Genomic DNA, 17,112 nt, shown 5'->3' on the forward strand with positions numbered 1-17,112 from the left:
GCGCTTCAGATATCATCGATTCCCACTATACGTGGGATCCGCCAATTTTTCTTCTGATCTATTTGCGGATAGTTTTACTGACATCATTTCCCTGACGGAGATGGTGCTGTGAAATTTCGGTGGTCCCTGACATTTAACACTTTCATTTTAAAAGGGATATGACGGGACCTGCGTTTATGGTTAGGTCAATTGTTACACGTCTGAAGGTGACTAGCGTCACAGACTAATAAAAGGGAACGCTATTGCACTCTTTTTCTTGGTCCTATGTGTTGCGTGTTGTTTGCTTCCAATCTGAAGTGTACGAGGCATCCAGGAAAAAAAATATGGCAGATCCCACGTACAGTGGGAATCGATGATATGCGAAGCACGAATGAGAAAGGTTGATATGTCACTTTCAAATCAGCACAACATTACGAGGTGGAGGTAAATAGTAGCCTATATGACTTCTGTGTCACGATTATTATGCTCGGATGGGTCGTTTACCTTCATCATCTATTCACGTCACGTGATACTAAATTTAGTATATGTGGAGCTAGCGAAACGGCCGCGAGTACGCTATGAGCACGGTATGTTTTCATGTTCTTACATGACACGCTTGTCAGGATTATCATGTTTCCACCATTCGTGTACTTTCGTCATCCATTGACGTCACGTAACAACAAATTTTGTATATGTGGAGATAGCAAAACAGCCGTGAGCGCATCATGAAGGGCCCAATTTACTCCAATGTAGCCTTGACGCGCGCACACGCTGGGCACAGCGACGCCACGTTAGCCAAACGCAAGCACTCTTTACTCTGACGCCAGGCGCGACCAGCGTCCGTCGGCGTGGCCCGACGGCAACCGGCGCGAAATGCGACATGCTGCCTTTCGCGCCGATGCGTTACCCAGACAACACTGCGTCTTCCTCTTTTCGTGACGGAGGGACGCCGGATGCACTGAAATGCGCATGCATCAAAGCGTCACCCCCGGAAAATCTTTTCAGGCCTGCGCCCAGCAATCTGACGTCATTTCCGGCCGGCCGACTCTCGGGGAAGCCGCAGCGGCAGCGAGCGCAGCGCGGGCGGCGGTGGTGACGGTTCGGCGGCGTGGTGTTGACGGTGTTTCACGTTTGTTGCTTTCCGTTGTTGTTTTGCGGCAATTTCGTTTCCGTGCGTGATGCTGGAGTGATGCGACAATGCCGAATAAGTGTTGTGTACCCGGATGCACCGGCAACTACAAAACAGGAAAGAAGATACAAGTGTTTTCCTTCCCTAAAGACGCCGACGCTCTCAAACAATGGCTACGCGCCATTCCTAGGAAGGACTTCGTGCCGACTTCGTGCACTAAGGTAAGAATTTGAGATGCTCCTGTTCTTAGCTTGTCGTTGCTTGTTCGGGTAGAAATCACCTATGATGGGAAATACTTGAGCGTGTGGCCGCCGGGCCTCGCGAAGCGCTGACGCCAGCAGCGTTCGCAGAAAGGATGGTCAGCTGCGCTTTGTTCACTAACAGTGCCGTGGTGTCGTCCATTCTTGCAAGCTCTCGGTGGAAGCGCTTCGTGGAGTGCGGTGACATCACGCTCCCGTGTTTCCTTTCATGTTGCTTGTACCGCTTAGCGCAGCGCTTTTATTTAGATGCTTGCGAAACGTAGGTAGACTTTGTTTTAGCTACACGGACTGTAAACGCGGTCATGCAAACGGGAGTGCATTTTTTTTTTGAGAAGTGGCGTCTCAGACGTTCTTGAAACGTTTTTGCAGGTGTGCGCGAATCATTTCGACGCTTCATGCATTGAGAAGACGACATCGTAGACGGATCCAAGGACAGGGAGAGTTATTGAAGTTGCACTCCCAGTACCACGGTTGCGTCCTGGATCTGTCCCAACGGTATTTTCCGGCTGTCCGTCCTACCTATCAGTACGAGACCAGAGCACGAGAGAAACCCCTGACGCCAAGAGGAGCCGACAAGAAGCCTCCCAACTCGCCCGTGCTGTAGAAAAGTCGCTGGCGTCATATGAAGCGGAGCAAAAACGAGACCGGTTTTCGTCCCTCGAAGAACTAAGGGCTCGCCTGCAAGGGGTGTCAGTGTCTCCAAAGTAGACTGTGATTCATAAAGAAGAGTGCTCCATGTTTTTGAACATTATCGACTATCGTGAACCATGTTTGAATGCGTCATTGACCGTGTTTGCAAACCTTGAAGTCTTTGCCTGCTATCAAGGTTCACCAATCAAGAACCTTGGTAGCGCTGTTGTACCAGACTCAGTTCAAAAAGTAAGTTCCTTGTTGGAAATTTTGAACAACCTGTCGATGCTGTCTGAGGAGCGCTGCACTTATTGCCACCTGGCTCAAGCAATACATTCCCTTGTTTGAGCCTTGTTTCCAGTTTTGTATCTCTTTACAAGTTGTTAGCTTTTAAAGGTGCTGTACTTTTTTCTTTTTTTTTAACTCGAACTGCCTCGGTGCCCACTGTAGCAGTTGTACAGTCCGTTTTGGTACCTAAGCTGTGTACACTTTCCTTGTGCACTCTGTGTACAGACATGTTGTGCACTGTGATTTGTTTTTTTCTTAGATTTTTGTTTGATTTTTTCCCTAGGACATGCACCTACCTGTGGCAGTACAATTACTTTTCTTTCTGTCATTTATCATGCTGTGGACCACAATTTAGTCACCAGTGTTCTTTTGTATTGTATTTTTTGGCAAGTGTTTGAACCTGATACCTTGTGTTGCTACTGCTACTATGATAAACGAATGGTATGTTTTCCTCTAACCTACAATTTAAATGAAAGTGTGCTTTTTCTGTTCCAAAGCTCGGGGATGTTTTTGCTGTTACAATCTGTTTTGTTTTCTGAGTTTTATGTGGCAAGATATTGTGTTTTGTACTTTTGGCATATTTTCAGCATTAAGGGCAACATCTTGTGTTGCCTGTCGTCTGCCTGGACCGAGAACAATGTGCACTGTGATATTTGTACAGATGGCGTCTGGCTGTGATAAATAAATACGCATTATTCCATTCACGATATTCATTATTTCTTGATACCTTGATAAGTTCCCCCGCAACGGTGGCTCAGTGGCTAAGGCGTAGCGCTGCTGAGCACTAGGGCGCAGTTTCGATACCCGGCTGCGGCGGCCGCATTTCTGATGGAGGCGAAAAGCAAAAACGCCCGTGTGTACGAGATTTCGGCACACAATAAAGATTCCCAGGTAGTAAAACTTGATCCTGAGCTCTCCCCTACGGCGCGCTTCATCGCCTGCGTTGCGTCGGCGCGTTAAACCATACAATCAATGGATACCTTGATAAATCGTGCGGACATGGTGTCAAGGAACCTCGCCCGAGTCGGTAGGCGTGAAGGGCGCTCGCGGCTGGCGCAGCCACCCAGCGAAGGGCGGCCGGCCGGCCGGCGCGATGTGACGTCGTCGACGTCACGTCACGTGACGCGCAGGCCTGAAAAGCTTCCGGGGGTGACGATCAAAGCAACGTATCACGGCGCGCGCCTGTGAGTATATGGCAAGACCAGCGCCTAGCGTTGCAATGCCGGCGTGACGCGATGAAGTGAACGCCAGCGAGCACGCGCACCACATCCCGTCGAAATGTAATGGCGCCTTGACTGTGGCACGTAATCATGTTCTCACATGACATACATCTCATGATTATCATGGTACCACCAGTCACATACCTTAATCATCCATTGAAGTCACGTAATACCAAGTTTCGCATCTGTGAAGCTAGCGAAACAGCCGCGAGCGCATCATGAGTGTGGCTTGTAGCCATGTTATGACATGGCACCCATGTCGTGGTTATCATTTTTGGACGTGCCATTTACCTATGTCATCTGTTCATGTCGCGTAATATTAAATTCGGTACATCTGAAGCTAGCGAAATGTACGCGAGCGTATCATGAGCGTAGCATGTAGTCATGTCGTTACATGACGCGCATCCCATGTTTATAATGTTTGCACCGGTATCATACCTTCGACATCCATTCACGTAACATGATACCATATTTGCTATATGTGACGCTAGTGAAATGGCCGTGAGTGCATCATGAGCGTGGCATGTAGTCATGTTGTTAGATGACACGCATGTCATGATTTTTATGTTATGACTAGTCAAACATGTTCTTTATACAGTGATGTTATGCCATACCAAGTTTGGTATCGATACCATTATCGAAACGGCCAGGAGAGCTAAATGTCGTAGGCGGCTAGATAGATAGATAGATAGATAGATAGATAGATAGATAGATAGATAGATAGATAGATAGATAGATAGATAGATAGATAGATAGATAGATAGATACGCTCAATGTCGCCGAAGTTCGCTAAGAAATGCTTCGCATTCTAAAGAATAATGATGGAATTACGACGCTTCTAGGCGTACATGTAGGGGTTATGTAGCCCTGTTTCCTCACTAGACCTCATGAGTGACCCCTTCCGGAAAAGGTTCACCAGAGTAGCTAAACGGTGCGCTACCGAACTTGACATTACGCGTTGAACTTCATCCGCATTCGAATGAAAGCGAGATTCAAAAATTGCCTATAGTACACTTTGTACGCACATTAGAGAACCCTCAGGCATCCAAAACGAGTCGCGGGCCGCATTCCAACTGCGTTAAGCTTCATTCAAAACGTGGTTTTGACAGGCGAAACAGTATGTTAAATTGGGTATATTGGTCAAGAATAGCGATGAATAACGCAAAAAAAATTACAGCATATCCACTGAGTGAATGATGATGAGTGGGGTGAAGCATCCGTCCATCCGCTCATCCGTCCGTCTGTCTGTCTGTCTGGCTGTACGCCCGTCCCCTACTATGACAGTAGAGCACGCATTGGACGGACGGATGGATGGACGGACGGACGCTTCGCCCCCCTCATCATCATTTACTGCATAAACATGATGTGGATTTGTTATTATAACAGCATCATATTTCCTCTTTAATCGTCAACTATACGAAAACCGCTAACGCCGTCATGTGATGTTATTTCTAAGGACATATACACACACTGCCGTCTGGTGAGCAATTCATAAAATAAATGTGGTTGCATACTTACTACATACAAACGGATTAGGAAACTACCCACACCATAAGAAGCTTCGTCTCTTGGAATAGGACTACCATATCTGATACAATGTAACTACCGCTGTGCGCAGCAAAAACATAAAAAAATGAACTTTTGAGCGGTGCTACTCAACGCGACTCTCTTTCGATCCCTAGACATGCTCCGTGCAGTCTGTGACCATTCGATAAAGAAACGGACTTGTTAAGTTGTGGAAGAGAAAAAGTGAACGTAGTTCCAACGTCCAACGATAGTGTTTCTTTGGGCTGGTTGGCAGATGTTCAAGGAAACAAGAAACAGAGTTAGATCCTTCTACGTCACTGTCACGTGTGTCGCTTCGTTTCTCGTTTTATACTAAGTCCAAGCTTTCATACCTGCTGTACTAACGACGAAGGCACCAATTGCTACAAGCGGAGACATCGATTCGATCCTAGCTCTCTACAAGACGCTGCCGGGTCAGGAGAGTTTCCGCAACGGGCATCACGTATCGTTGAGCCTTGAAATCGATAACAGAGAAACAACGGAGTCTCATCGGAAGAAATTGGATCCAAAGCTCCTGTAAAGCGAGAGGCAAGTTAATGCCGTTAGTAGTGGAAAGGAAACGCGTTCACGAAGACTGGTAGCCCTGAGACATCCGCTTCAGTAACGAACTCTTCGTTTCTGAGCTCCAAGATCGATACTCCAAGAACTGCAGAAATTAGACAAACGTGAGTTGCTACCGTAATGTTACAAACGTCGGAAGTTCAATGTTTCACTTGAGTACTCTAACACTGTGTGTAACAATGGCTTCTAAAAGATAAGGTGTAGCTATAATTTTCGACGAGTCACGTAAAGAAGAGGCTTTTTAATCATGGGAAAGTTCCCTGCTTTGAACATGCAGTCTAGAAGATACTGTTTGAGAACAACAAATATTTAGAAAACCTTCTGAAAGACATTTTGTTTCATATTAGCATTCAGCAAGAAAAACTAGCATTGGTAATCGTGCCGAAATGTGATACAAGTTGACAATCAATTCTTCGAATCAAATTTCGGATAACGCTTAGACGCCAGATGGGGACATGATGACAAGAAGCATTTAGCACACAAGTTTTGGGTCATGCTGAATCGAAAGGTCTCGATTTCATCATGTCTACTATGTTTTATTAAGTTCTTTGTTACATGATGTTCTTTTAATATATTTATAAAGGAACAAAACTGTTGTCGTAGCAACCTTGTAATCTACGCGTGATTCACGAATCGCGCCTGAACATTGCTGAGGTTGCTACACAAACATTGCCATAACTTTTTGGTCTAAATCCGTGTCTTGAAGCTCGGTGCCTACCGAGCGATATCCGTTATTCATATCCATGTGCGCGTTAAAACTGATATCATCAAACCTACCCTTTCCAGGCCTGATTATCCACGCCTGCGCAACGATGCTACAAGGATTAAAGGAAAATCATTGGATAGAACACATAGCCATGACAGCATTGGGAATCTTCTTCGTAGGTAAGTCATGCTCTAAATAACAACTCGTGCAACTCATGCTGCCACTGCAACTCATGCTTTCACGTTGTGCTTCTTCAACCACTGAAAGCGCTCATTTTTATTTAACATACTCATTTTATTCATGTTGAGTGCCTCGTTAGACATGACCGTGACCCCTTGCCTGTATGTATTACATAGGCCTATGCCCACCGCGTGCATTGCCGGATGATCAGAGACCATGACATAACTTCAGCGTGCGCTAAAAACACATGTTGTTAAGGTATAGCGCATACAGGACGGGGCATAGAAGAAAACACAGAACACATACACGGCATACACAGCGCCGTGTATGTGTTCTGTGTTCTGTGTTTTCTTTTCTGTCCCGTCCTGGATGCGCTATACCTCGAACAACATGAATAACCAACAAGCCCGCCGTGCAACCTTAGTCGACTAAAAACACACATTTTTATCAGACATATAGCTGTGGTAGTTATTCCGAGGGAACTGGGCCGCACTGTTCAATGTTGTGGACTCTAAGGACAGCGTAGTAAAGGTAATGGATCTGCAGGTAATGGTTCAGGTAAAGGTCCACAGAATAAAGGCAATGAGCTCAAGGTAAAGGATTGGTAATGGATAGCGTTCGGCATTGTTCTTGCTCTATGCGGGTGCTCGTTAGGCGATAGTTAATGGATCTTTGGTTATGACTGATGAGAGACGGTCTGAATGTTGGCGAAGAAAAGGCATGCAGAAAGCAACGGCATTGCATATGAGCTAAAAACGATCATACATACATACATACAAACATACATACATACATACATACATACATACATACATACATACATACATACATACATACATACATACATACATACATACATACATACATACATACATACATACATACATACATACATACGAGCGTGCGTGCGTACGCTTTTCTGTTCATAACTTTTGAACGTGCGGCTGTAGTTTCCTGCAGTTCCTTCAAATCCACATTGTAGTTTCGGAGCACTTGTATAACGGGCGCATTCGATAATGGCTTCAGCCGCGACTCACAGTCTCGAGTGTGTGAGTGATGCGTTGGGATGTAGGTTGCCTGATACCCCTGACACGCGGGCACACGCGAACCTCGTTTAACTTCCTCGTCGTTTCGTCGACGGAGATGCTGCTCGTGTCACACGGCCTACCTTATGCCAAGAGGAAGGTAAACGGAGTGTTTCGCAAATGAAGGTCGGCGTTATCCGTTAGCGGCGGCACGAAGTACTCTCGTCCCCAGTAGTCGGAAAGTTAGAACGAACTTGGAACACTAAATAGACGCTGTCGAAACAGTAATAAATTTTGGCAATAGTAAGGGTCCTTTCGTTGCAGGACCCATTCATAACGTGCGTTTATTTATATATGTAGTATGATCCAACCAGAGTGCAGCAACTCTCCCCACCAATGCGCCTCTCTGTCACTGTGACTAGCACGCCGCTGTTCAAAAATATTACATCTGTGCGTGCAGTTGTTGTCGCAGAACATTACAAGGAGAATAAATATGCGCTCACGTGGCAATGAAACGCAGCAAGTTTTCTTTATGTGATACTAAAATACCCGCCGTCGAGCATGGCACATCTTGTAAACAAACAAACATAACCTTACGCACAAGGTCCATGGCCAGAGCGGCTATGAGCATCGCTACATTTAGTGAATGCGTTTTATATTGAAACAAATTTTTAATGTTCTTTTATTCACTTCAGACTTAATGATGTTATGTTCTAGAAAACGCTTAGCGGAGATTCACAAACCAGCAAATAGAGGTGAAATTAAAATCCTTCTGCGAAAACTAAATAGCGCCTGCTGCGCCCCCCGCAGCAGCTGTTACAACCTTGTCACTGCCGTATGACACGGCTGCAACTCCATCAGCGTCAAGCGTACTAACAGTTTTACACACACGGAGATGAACGAAATTCGCTGGGGCCCATGTGACCGGAATATAACACCTCGTAATTTGTAGATGCGAAGCAGCTTATGGTCGAGCTCAATCCGATGTGCGGCGTGACCAAGCATATTGCGCATGCGCGTCCCCTCCCCCCTCTCTCTCTTCTCCTACGCTACACCTCTCTCGCCTCACGATGCCGACGCAAGAAGTGTCTGCTAGCTTAAGCTCTCTCCCCCTTTTCTCTCGGGCATTCCTCCCCGCGGCATATACACTCTCATTGCGCATGCACGTCTCCTCCACCTCCTCTTCTACGCGCCCCCTCTCTCGCCTCGCAATGCAGACGCAGGCAGCGTCTGCTAGCGAGTTCCTTGATTAAAAAAAATGACTGCTCGGGCTGCACAACCGTTCACTGCCCCCCACCCCCGTTTACAGTGTGTTCCACGTAACTTTAGCCAGAGTTCCAAAATTTGGCGGAACAACTTCATTACGACGCGACCAAATTCATGTTGCTCACCGTTGCTTAGAGTTAACGAGACTATTTTTGTGTTCTGAAATATTGTTTTATCAGATCTGTTTAAATAACTAACTTTTGAAGTAACGAAGATGGATAACAAATTTCAATAAGAAAGTGGTAGATAGGTTTGCAAAGCGTCAGGTTAGACAGTTTTGAACTTTATATCTGTTAGGCATTAGTGTTTTTCTGCTAATTACAAATGCTCGCAAAATACAAAAATACCACGTGACAAACCCGCTCGCGCGTTAGTGCGCACGATGATTCTAGTGCTCCCTAACGTTCCGCGCACGAACGACACGCTTCCCTCGCACCGGTTTATGACAGCGATAAGCAGTCACAGCAGTTATCGTTTTTGTGGCCGATAGCAAAACGTGTTCATTGTAAAGCCACCGCCATCGTTGTGGCCCTGCCGAGACAGCACGATGGGGCAAAGGCTATGGTATTTCGTACGCGGAACGTTGAAGAGCACTAGAATCATTGCATGCACTGGCACACGAGCGGGTTTGTCACGTGGTATTTTTTTTATATTGCGGGTATTTGTAATTACTAGAAAAACACTAATACCAAACAAATTTAAAGTTCTATACTGTGTAACTTGACGTTTTGCAAACCAATCTACACCTTTCTCATTGAAACTCGTTATCCATCTTCGTTACTTCAAAAGTTAGTTAATTAAACATATCAAATTAAACAATATTTGAGAACACAGAAAGTTGTCTAACTCCAGGCAACGGTGAACAACATGCATTTGGTCGCGTCGTAATTACGTGTTCCGACATACTTTTAAACTCTGGCTAAAGTTACGATGGACACCCTGTATATAGGCTCTGGACTTTGGCCTGTAATTTAGTGCCAGTGGGAGATTTCTCCTGTGGGTCGTTGAACGATAAAAAAAATTGCCCCCACCTCCTCGAAAGAATTCGGGAGGAAATGCGAATGCATTTCTTGTGCCAGGAGTGCACGACGTAGTAATTTCAAGGGGGTAAGTTATTGACCAGATGAGGATTTGTACCGTAACCATTTAATTACTTATTTGTTAGGCAGCGAATGGCTGAGAGTGAGGCGTGCGCTCCACTACATTTATATATATGTACGAGCGAGCAGATGGGTGAGTAGGGCGGAGGGAGGAGAGAGAGCAAACGGCGAGAAAAGGAGTGGCGAAGCATTGCACCTAACCTCTGCTACACTGCCTCCACACACGCGGGAGCTCTGCCGAGCTCCCTAAAGAGCTCCCGGGATGCAAGATCCCCGACACATCAGAGCGCGCTCCTTCTCTCCACTCTCCGCTACTCCACCCACCCCACTGGGGCTGGATGCTAGGACCGAGGATGAGCGCGCGCACCCGCAGCTGTTGTTATGAGAGAGAGAGTGAGAGTGGAGAGGAAACACGTGCCGGTGTGCGGACGCCGCCGGACGCCTGACATAGCCCGACTAAGAAATGCATTCGCATTTTAAATTCGCTGTGTGTGCGTTTACTGAAAGCGGATTGCAGGTCTCGGTGTCCAGTCGGAGTCCTCCGTCTCTCATTGCCCCTTAGCAGTAATTGACATGTTCCAGTAGGAAACACCTGTCCATCACAGCATGCTTTGTGCCTCCCGAGATTTCTCTCTTGCGCAACGCCGCTGTGAGCACCAGCGTTAACGTGATCAGCACCAGCGTTATCTGCTTGGCACCAGCTTTATTTGCGCGATGCGTTAATTGCCGCGATGAGCACCAGCGCTAACTGTGTAGCTGTCCTGATTTTTTTCTCAAATAAACAGACATCCACCACTGAGGTGGTCGCCTCCCATCGCACATAGCTCTGCGTCGATTTTCGCAGGGATCGAGACCAGTCACGTGGATATGGCGCCTCAACATGCTCCCGTACTCAAAGCCCTTTCGGCCACCACGCTCGAGGTTGTGTTGGGCGGCATCAACGTGTTCGTCATCGCCGATGCATCCTCCCTCATGGTGAGCTCTCTTTCGCGGGATTTGTATTACTGCTTCGTGAACCATACACTCTTTTCAGGTATACTTGGTTACTTTTTTCATATTTTTATCTTCCCTCTTTTCTGAAATCTTTCAGTCTTCCCCATCCCATAAACAGAGTAGCGTGCCAGCGATATAAAGTCGCTGGCCAAAATCTCTGTTTTTCGAATGAAGAGGCTCTCTCTCTACACTCTTTTCTTTTGCTAAAATTATATATAGGATGTGGCTCGTCGAAATAAATCCATGATTACGAGACACGTCACAAGTACACATAGTGGGAGATAGCGGCATTATTTAAGTTATCGAGAATCCTGCAAAGTAGATCTATATCTAAACACACGAAGGTTTTAGGGGCGAAACTCCTTAAGCCGTTGGTAGTGCGTCTGCGATGTACGTAGTAGTAGTAGTAGTAGTAGTAGTAGTAGTAGTAGTAGTAGTAGTAGTAGTAGTAGTAGTAGTAGTAGTAGTAGTAGTAGTCATAGTATTAGAGAGCCACCTCCACGGCCAGACTAGAGGAGCGGCATGTTTTATTTGTGTCTCTTGTTTATCTTGCAATATTTTTTGTGGCTGTGTTTTTGTGAACCATCGGATGTACATGTTCTTTCAAAGTCATCTCATATCCATGTTCATGCTAATGACGTCCGTTTCGTCGTCATCGTTATTCTATGTCTAAGAAGAAAATGTTCTGTTGAATGTTATTGACGTTTGTGACTATAAATTTTTTTAAACAGGTTTAGCGAAGGTTGGGCCGCAGCGCCATGAACTAGCGGCGGTGAAAGGTGGGAACTAGGCACGAAGTGCTGGCCATATGAGAATGCTTGCGTGCCGCTCCTCCAGTACAGCCATCCCACCTCTCGTTTAGTCCTTGAAATGCCCACTGGATTGAGGTACTTCTATGGGATGAATATACGATGAAACAATGTGACATGGCGGTACTTGGAGTGTTCACAAAATAAATGGACAGATGGACAGACGCATGGACAGACAGACAGAGGCACGGAAAGGCGGACGAACGCCGGGACGCACGTGCGGTTGTATGCACGGACGGACGGAAGCAAGAACGATCGGATGGATGGAAGCGCGGACGGACTGACGGAGGCTTCACCCCACTCATCATCATGCACTCCGTGGATATGCTGCGATTTTTTTTACGCCATATGAAAAATGATAATGCCGTTGTGGAAATCAAACCCACGCCTCACACACGGCAGCTCACAACGTAAGAGCCACTAAACTACTACAGCTAACAACCCACACAGTCAATCTCATTGATTCAATTTGGAAGCTTCTTCCAGATAATAATTAGTTTTGATTATCATTGTTGCTGCACCACGTCTTCACTTTAAGTGCATTCGTTGTAGCTGCACTATGTGTTTGTTACCACCACATTCCACTTTCGATTGTCTTGTTAAACCGTTGTATTTTTTCCTCTTTCCATAATTCATGAGGCTTAGAATTACCGAGAAATGAGCTAGTTGGCACGTATTCATTCTGAAAGAAACAGGGCGCTCAAACACTGACGCAAGGAGGTCGGGACACCAGAAACGGTTAATAAGCGATTGCGCTATCATGACTTCCTTCTGGTGTACGTGTTTGTACGCCCTGTCTCTCTTCCAGAATGAATTCATGAAGCCTGTTTTCTACGTTTTTAGATGCGAAGCCTGTGTAACGCCATCCTTCCGTGCTCCCCCACTGCGCATGCGCGTGTCGTGCCGGCCTTAGAAAACACCCGCAAAGCTGTTGCTCCCCCCCCCCCCCCCCCCTTCTCACCTCGGAAGGCCGAAGCAGGCAGCATCTGCTAGTAAAATATCGACTGCTCGCGCTGCACAAGCATTCACTAGCCACCTTGTATAAGTAGGCACTGGATCGAACGTTGGGAATTCAGTCAGACACGTCTTTACTTGGCTTCAACTTGATGAGCGCCAGCGTCAACGTCGCTGTCAGTGTAAGCGTTAGCGTCCGCTGTTTCGCATCTGCCTATGGCTCCCTTTAGCGCGCGAGATAGTCCAATTTTTCATGTATGCTCCCGGGGACGTCAACATAATCAGCAAACAACCAACATCAACAAGGGCGTGTGTAGTCAGTAACTGCTGCTGCTGCTGCTCCTAATGATTAGGATGAACAAGTGACATGCAGTATCGAGAACGCCATAGTTCGTAACGAGCACGAAGTGGAAAGCCGCTACACTTGGGTTTCCAAAGGCGCAGTTATCAGCACATGTCTGGTGCTCAGGATAAAGCTTATTAGCGGTTTCGTGTTTCAGCATTGTCTCTATGAACGGTTAGTTGGCTGGTTCCCCAAAATATAGACGTAAACCACTACTACGGTGGATAGGCCATGAACCAGAAGGTGATTGGCTTTTTAAACTGGTTCACTCACTGTGGGAAAGGGTTGAAAATGAATCGATAGCCACTATTGAGTAAAAACTAAACTCGCAAGATTTCAAGACAAAAAAATATCTAAAGAGAAATAATATCAAAACTAAAAAGTACATATCTGTACATAAGACAACCTAATGAAGCTACACTTAACGTTAAGTTTTTTTACGACTCTTGTAAAAAAATGTGATAACCAAATATATCTGCACCAAAATATATCTGAAACCAAATATATATGAAACCAAATATATCTGCACAGTGATGCTGAACTACTATTCTTCTTCTTCTGAGGTCACTAGCTCCCCTCGCAGGCGCACCGACTGGCGCACGTCTTCATTCCGGTGGCGCAAGTGGTGGCCGCCCTGCTGTACCTGCTCTACGGCCGCGCAGACCTGCAGTCCTGGGACGGTCAGGTGGAGCGGGGCCCGGAACAAGAAGACCGAGACGGCTGCGACCAGTGCGACGACGCGTGCAACATCCAGACGAAAGCCTGCTGCGGCGACGTCGGTGCAGCTCAGCACCATTGCTCACGGAGGGACATTGAGGAAACAGTGTGATTGCGTGATGAGAGACTACATGCGCAGGTTGACGAGTGCCCGTTCAGGCCCTGAAGGCTTCGTCCGTTACCAGTGGGCGCCACTCTGGAGTAGTTCCTTTGTACGTTTTTTACCACCATGTTTCGACGTATGCGCCGTTCTTCTATGTAGTGGAAATATGGCGAAACGCCCTTTTATATCGGAGGCTTTCGTTCTTGCGATATGGGTTGCCCCAGTCCTTATCAGCACAGAAAAATGAAAATGACGGATATGAGTGGGGTCGGTGACGCATGCAATAGGTGGACGGCTCACATTAAAAGTAAATTTATCTGTAGGAGCTCTTGCACAAATTTTCGTATACGCATGTGGTTGAGCTCAACATGCAGGAAGGACCACTGCCGATTGTACCGCAAGGGGGAAAGAAATTGCGGATTCCTGCTAATATAATGCGATGGATATCGGCAAGTGCTTCATCTTCTGGGTCAAAAACAGCGACACACTTAAGACGGAGTACTGTCTTGCTTTTACGTCGTAGCCCAAGTGGCCTTGTTACGTTAAACAACGCATCAACTTTATTCGACCACTACGAAAGATTGGAAAATAACAATATGGTATTTTGGAGGTCGGTTTGTGGAGACCAGTGGTGTAATATTAATCTAAACTTATTTATTTAGGTCAACTATATTGGTGGTTATGAAGTAAACATAATGTAAATACGTGTTTTACACACACAGTGTGAATCAGACAGGTATGTTGTGACTCTGTCTCTTTGTGATGAAGGTGAATTTTCTTCTGAATGACTCTGTTTAAATTGAACTACGTACGCCGACAGATCTTCGCACACTCACCAACACAGCCTAAATCTGTTACATTTATTTAGCTAAAATATGTAGCTTTCCTGAAATATTTTTCAGGCAGCTCAGTTCAGTTCAGGATCCCTTTAAACGGCATGGCATAAATGGCAGGTTTACAGCATTAATTGACTGCAATGTGATTAGTTTAATATCGTTGAAACAAGAATGGGAAGGTACTTGCAGCAGCGTCTACAGAATAGCCGTTCCAGTATTTGGCTGTTCGTGGAATGAACGAGTCACATGGACATGTATGTGACTTGTCGCGGATGGGTTGTGATCTGGCCAGAGACTTATAGACATGATTCTTTGTCGGCACTCATCGAGGAGCTAGCAATAATGGTACTGAGTTCGCCACTACGCAACACGTACATACGCACACGCCATTGAAGAAATTTGGTCATAGTGTTTTGTCACACACACACACACACACACACACACACACACACACACACACACACACACACACACACACACACACACACACACACGCACACGCACGCACACGCAAACACGCACGCACGCACGCGCACACACACACAAACACATACACACACACAAACACACACACAAACACACACACACAAACACACACTTAGCCATTCGGAACCCACGAAGCAATGCGGTGGTATCTTTGTAACATCACTATCTGCGATTTACTTTTTATCTTCTTCGGATGGCTAAAATGAATTTATTTTTTATTGGTTTTTCTTTTGCCAAAAATCAATGTATAGATTGGTAATTCCGGAAAATTTGATGTTGCTTGTTTCGCACCGCAGTCTGTCTTAATGCTCGGAAAGAAACTGCGCCGTCGAGTCATTGATTTCCTGCTCCAAGCTCTACGCTCTGGTTATACAGTGGGTTTGAATTTTTCTAAGGAACAAATCAGTATTGCAGTTACGGTTTCATGAGGCATCTATCGTTCTCCATTGAAAATCCACGTATACGTATACACTGTACCGTCGAAGGTCTCCTGCGTCGTTGGTGCTGACACAATGCGACACTTCCGTGACCTAGCGAAGCGGTCCCCACGCAACACTGTGCATTGTGCCCGCTATAAGAAGACTGGCCGAATTGAACGGTGCTGTTGCGGTGTATAGCCGACGCACCGCTACTATCGTATTTTTGCCTGTTCTATCTATAGTTTCATTTGCCGTCACATCCGTCAAGCCACGCTGCGTAAGTCTACAACAAGAGGAAGCCAAGAAATGATTTTTTCCTTGACAGTGCAAATGCATTCAGTGGCTTACAGTAATATATCGAATGCAGTGTGCTTGCGAAACCAAACTCTCTAATGCCCTTCTAGTATTCTTGTTTTTCACCTATGCTTCTCAATTCCACTATCTATATTTTACAGGCGCCGTCCGCGCCACGAGTATGGCAGATCGCCTCTCTAGAAGCCCGCATGTATGTGGAGGGCGGGTTGGATGGAGGGTCATTAGCAAACGCACGCGCCCACTGTACGCCGGGCACAATCTATTGAAAGCTGCTTCGAATATGTCCATCTCTGCTCTTTGTTTGCATAGTTCACTGTTGTTCATCTGATAATGCAAAGAAAGAAAAATGACAGTGAACGGAAAAAATAACTGACGTTAACGATCTAAGCTCCACTGTCCACAACGCATTGCGTGTCTCCGAACCCAATGGCCTGGTGCGCCTATTTATACACACAGCGCTATCCCAATGGCCTCAACACAGGCCATTCTCTGCATGCTCAAACACGCACGCTGTTTGTTGACGACTGGAACTGTTTCCGAGAAAAAAATACAAGAAAAGTGAAACTGCGGACATCGTACTGTACACAGCACTGTTGCGTGTGTGTGTGTGTGTGTGTGTGTGTGTGTGGGTGGGGGGGGGGTGCGTGCTGGCGCTTGCGGTGGGCTGCTTCCACGATGCGGCCCCCGCTACTGTTTTCTGCGTGCAACGACAGGAATATATCTGCGGTCGCTTGCGCAAGTGGACAATCAGCGACGCGGGCACGGTTCATCACGGGAGGCGCTTCGCCCTTGACATCGCGATACGGTCGAGCTCTGATTTCGGCATCAACTGACAGCGGATGCCTGTACATACTCCCCCAGAAAATGTATACTTGGCCGTGCTCCAAAGCGAGTGAAAGCCTCCTACTTTTTCTATAGGGGCAGTGTAGACGATGGTGTTGCAGGAGGGTGAAATGTCGAAGGTGAGGCAAGAAAAGCGCGCCCGAAGAAAGTACCGTCAATGCTTTGCCTACTTTTCACTAATTACAATAACAGGAAAAGCTAAATTGCATTGTCGTTCGATCGCTTGCTCGCTAACTCACTCATTCGGCTCACCTGCTATTCACTCACTTGAAGCTGTCTCAATCACTGACTCACTCACTCGTTTGACTCACCTGCAACTACTCAAAGTTATCTGACTCACAATACTCGTAGTTTTGTTTACTCACTCACTCACTCACTCACAAT

At 46.3% G+C, this 17,112-nt stretch overlaps 1 protein-coding gene across 1 annotated transcript in view; it reads left to right on the plus strand.

Annotated features, from left to right (window-relative positions):
- Nucleotides 1–16,456, plus strand: part of LOC142792641 (vesicular glutamate transporter 2-like) — a 92,774-nt gene extending 76,318 nt beyond the window's left edge. Inside the window, exons 9-11 of the mRNA XM_075885654.1 lie at nucleotides 6,420–6,518; nucleotides 10,755–10,885; nucleotides 13,593–16,456. Of these exons, the coding sequence (XP_075741769.1) occupies nucleotides 6,420–6,518; nucleotides 10,755–10,885; nucleotides 13,593–13,838 (476 nt within the window). The 3' untranslated portion in view covers nucleotides 13,839–16,456. The remainder of the gene's footprint in view (nucleotides 1–6,419; nucleotides 6,519–10,754; nucleotides 10,886–13,592) is intronic.
- The last annotated feature ends 656 nt before the right edge of the window (nucleotides 16,457–17,112 follow it).

This window comes from Rhipicephalus microplus, chromosome 2, assembly GCF_043290135.1.
Source record: "Rhipicephalus microplus isolate Deutch F79 chromosome 2, USDA_Rmic, whole genome shotgun sequence".
In the NCBI taxonomy this organism is placed as follows: Eukaryota; Metazoa; Arthropoda; class Arachnida; order Ixodida; family Ixodidae; genus Rhipicephalus; species Rhipicephalus microplus.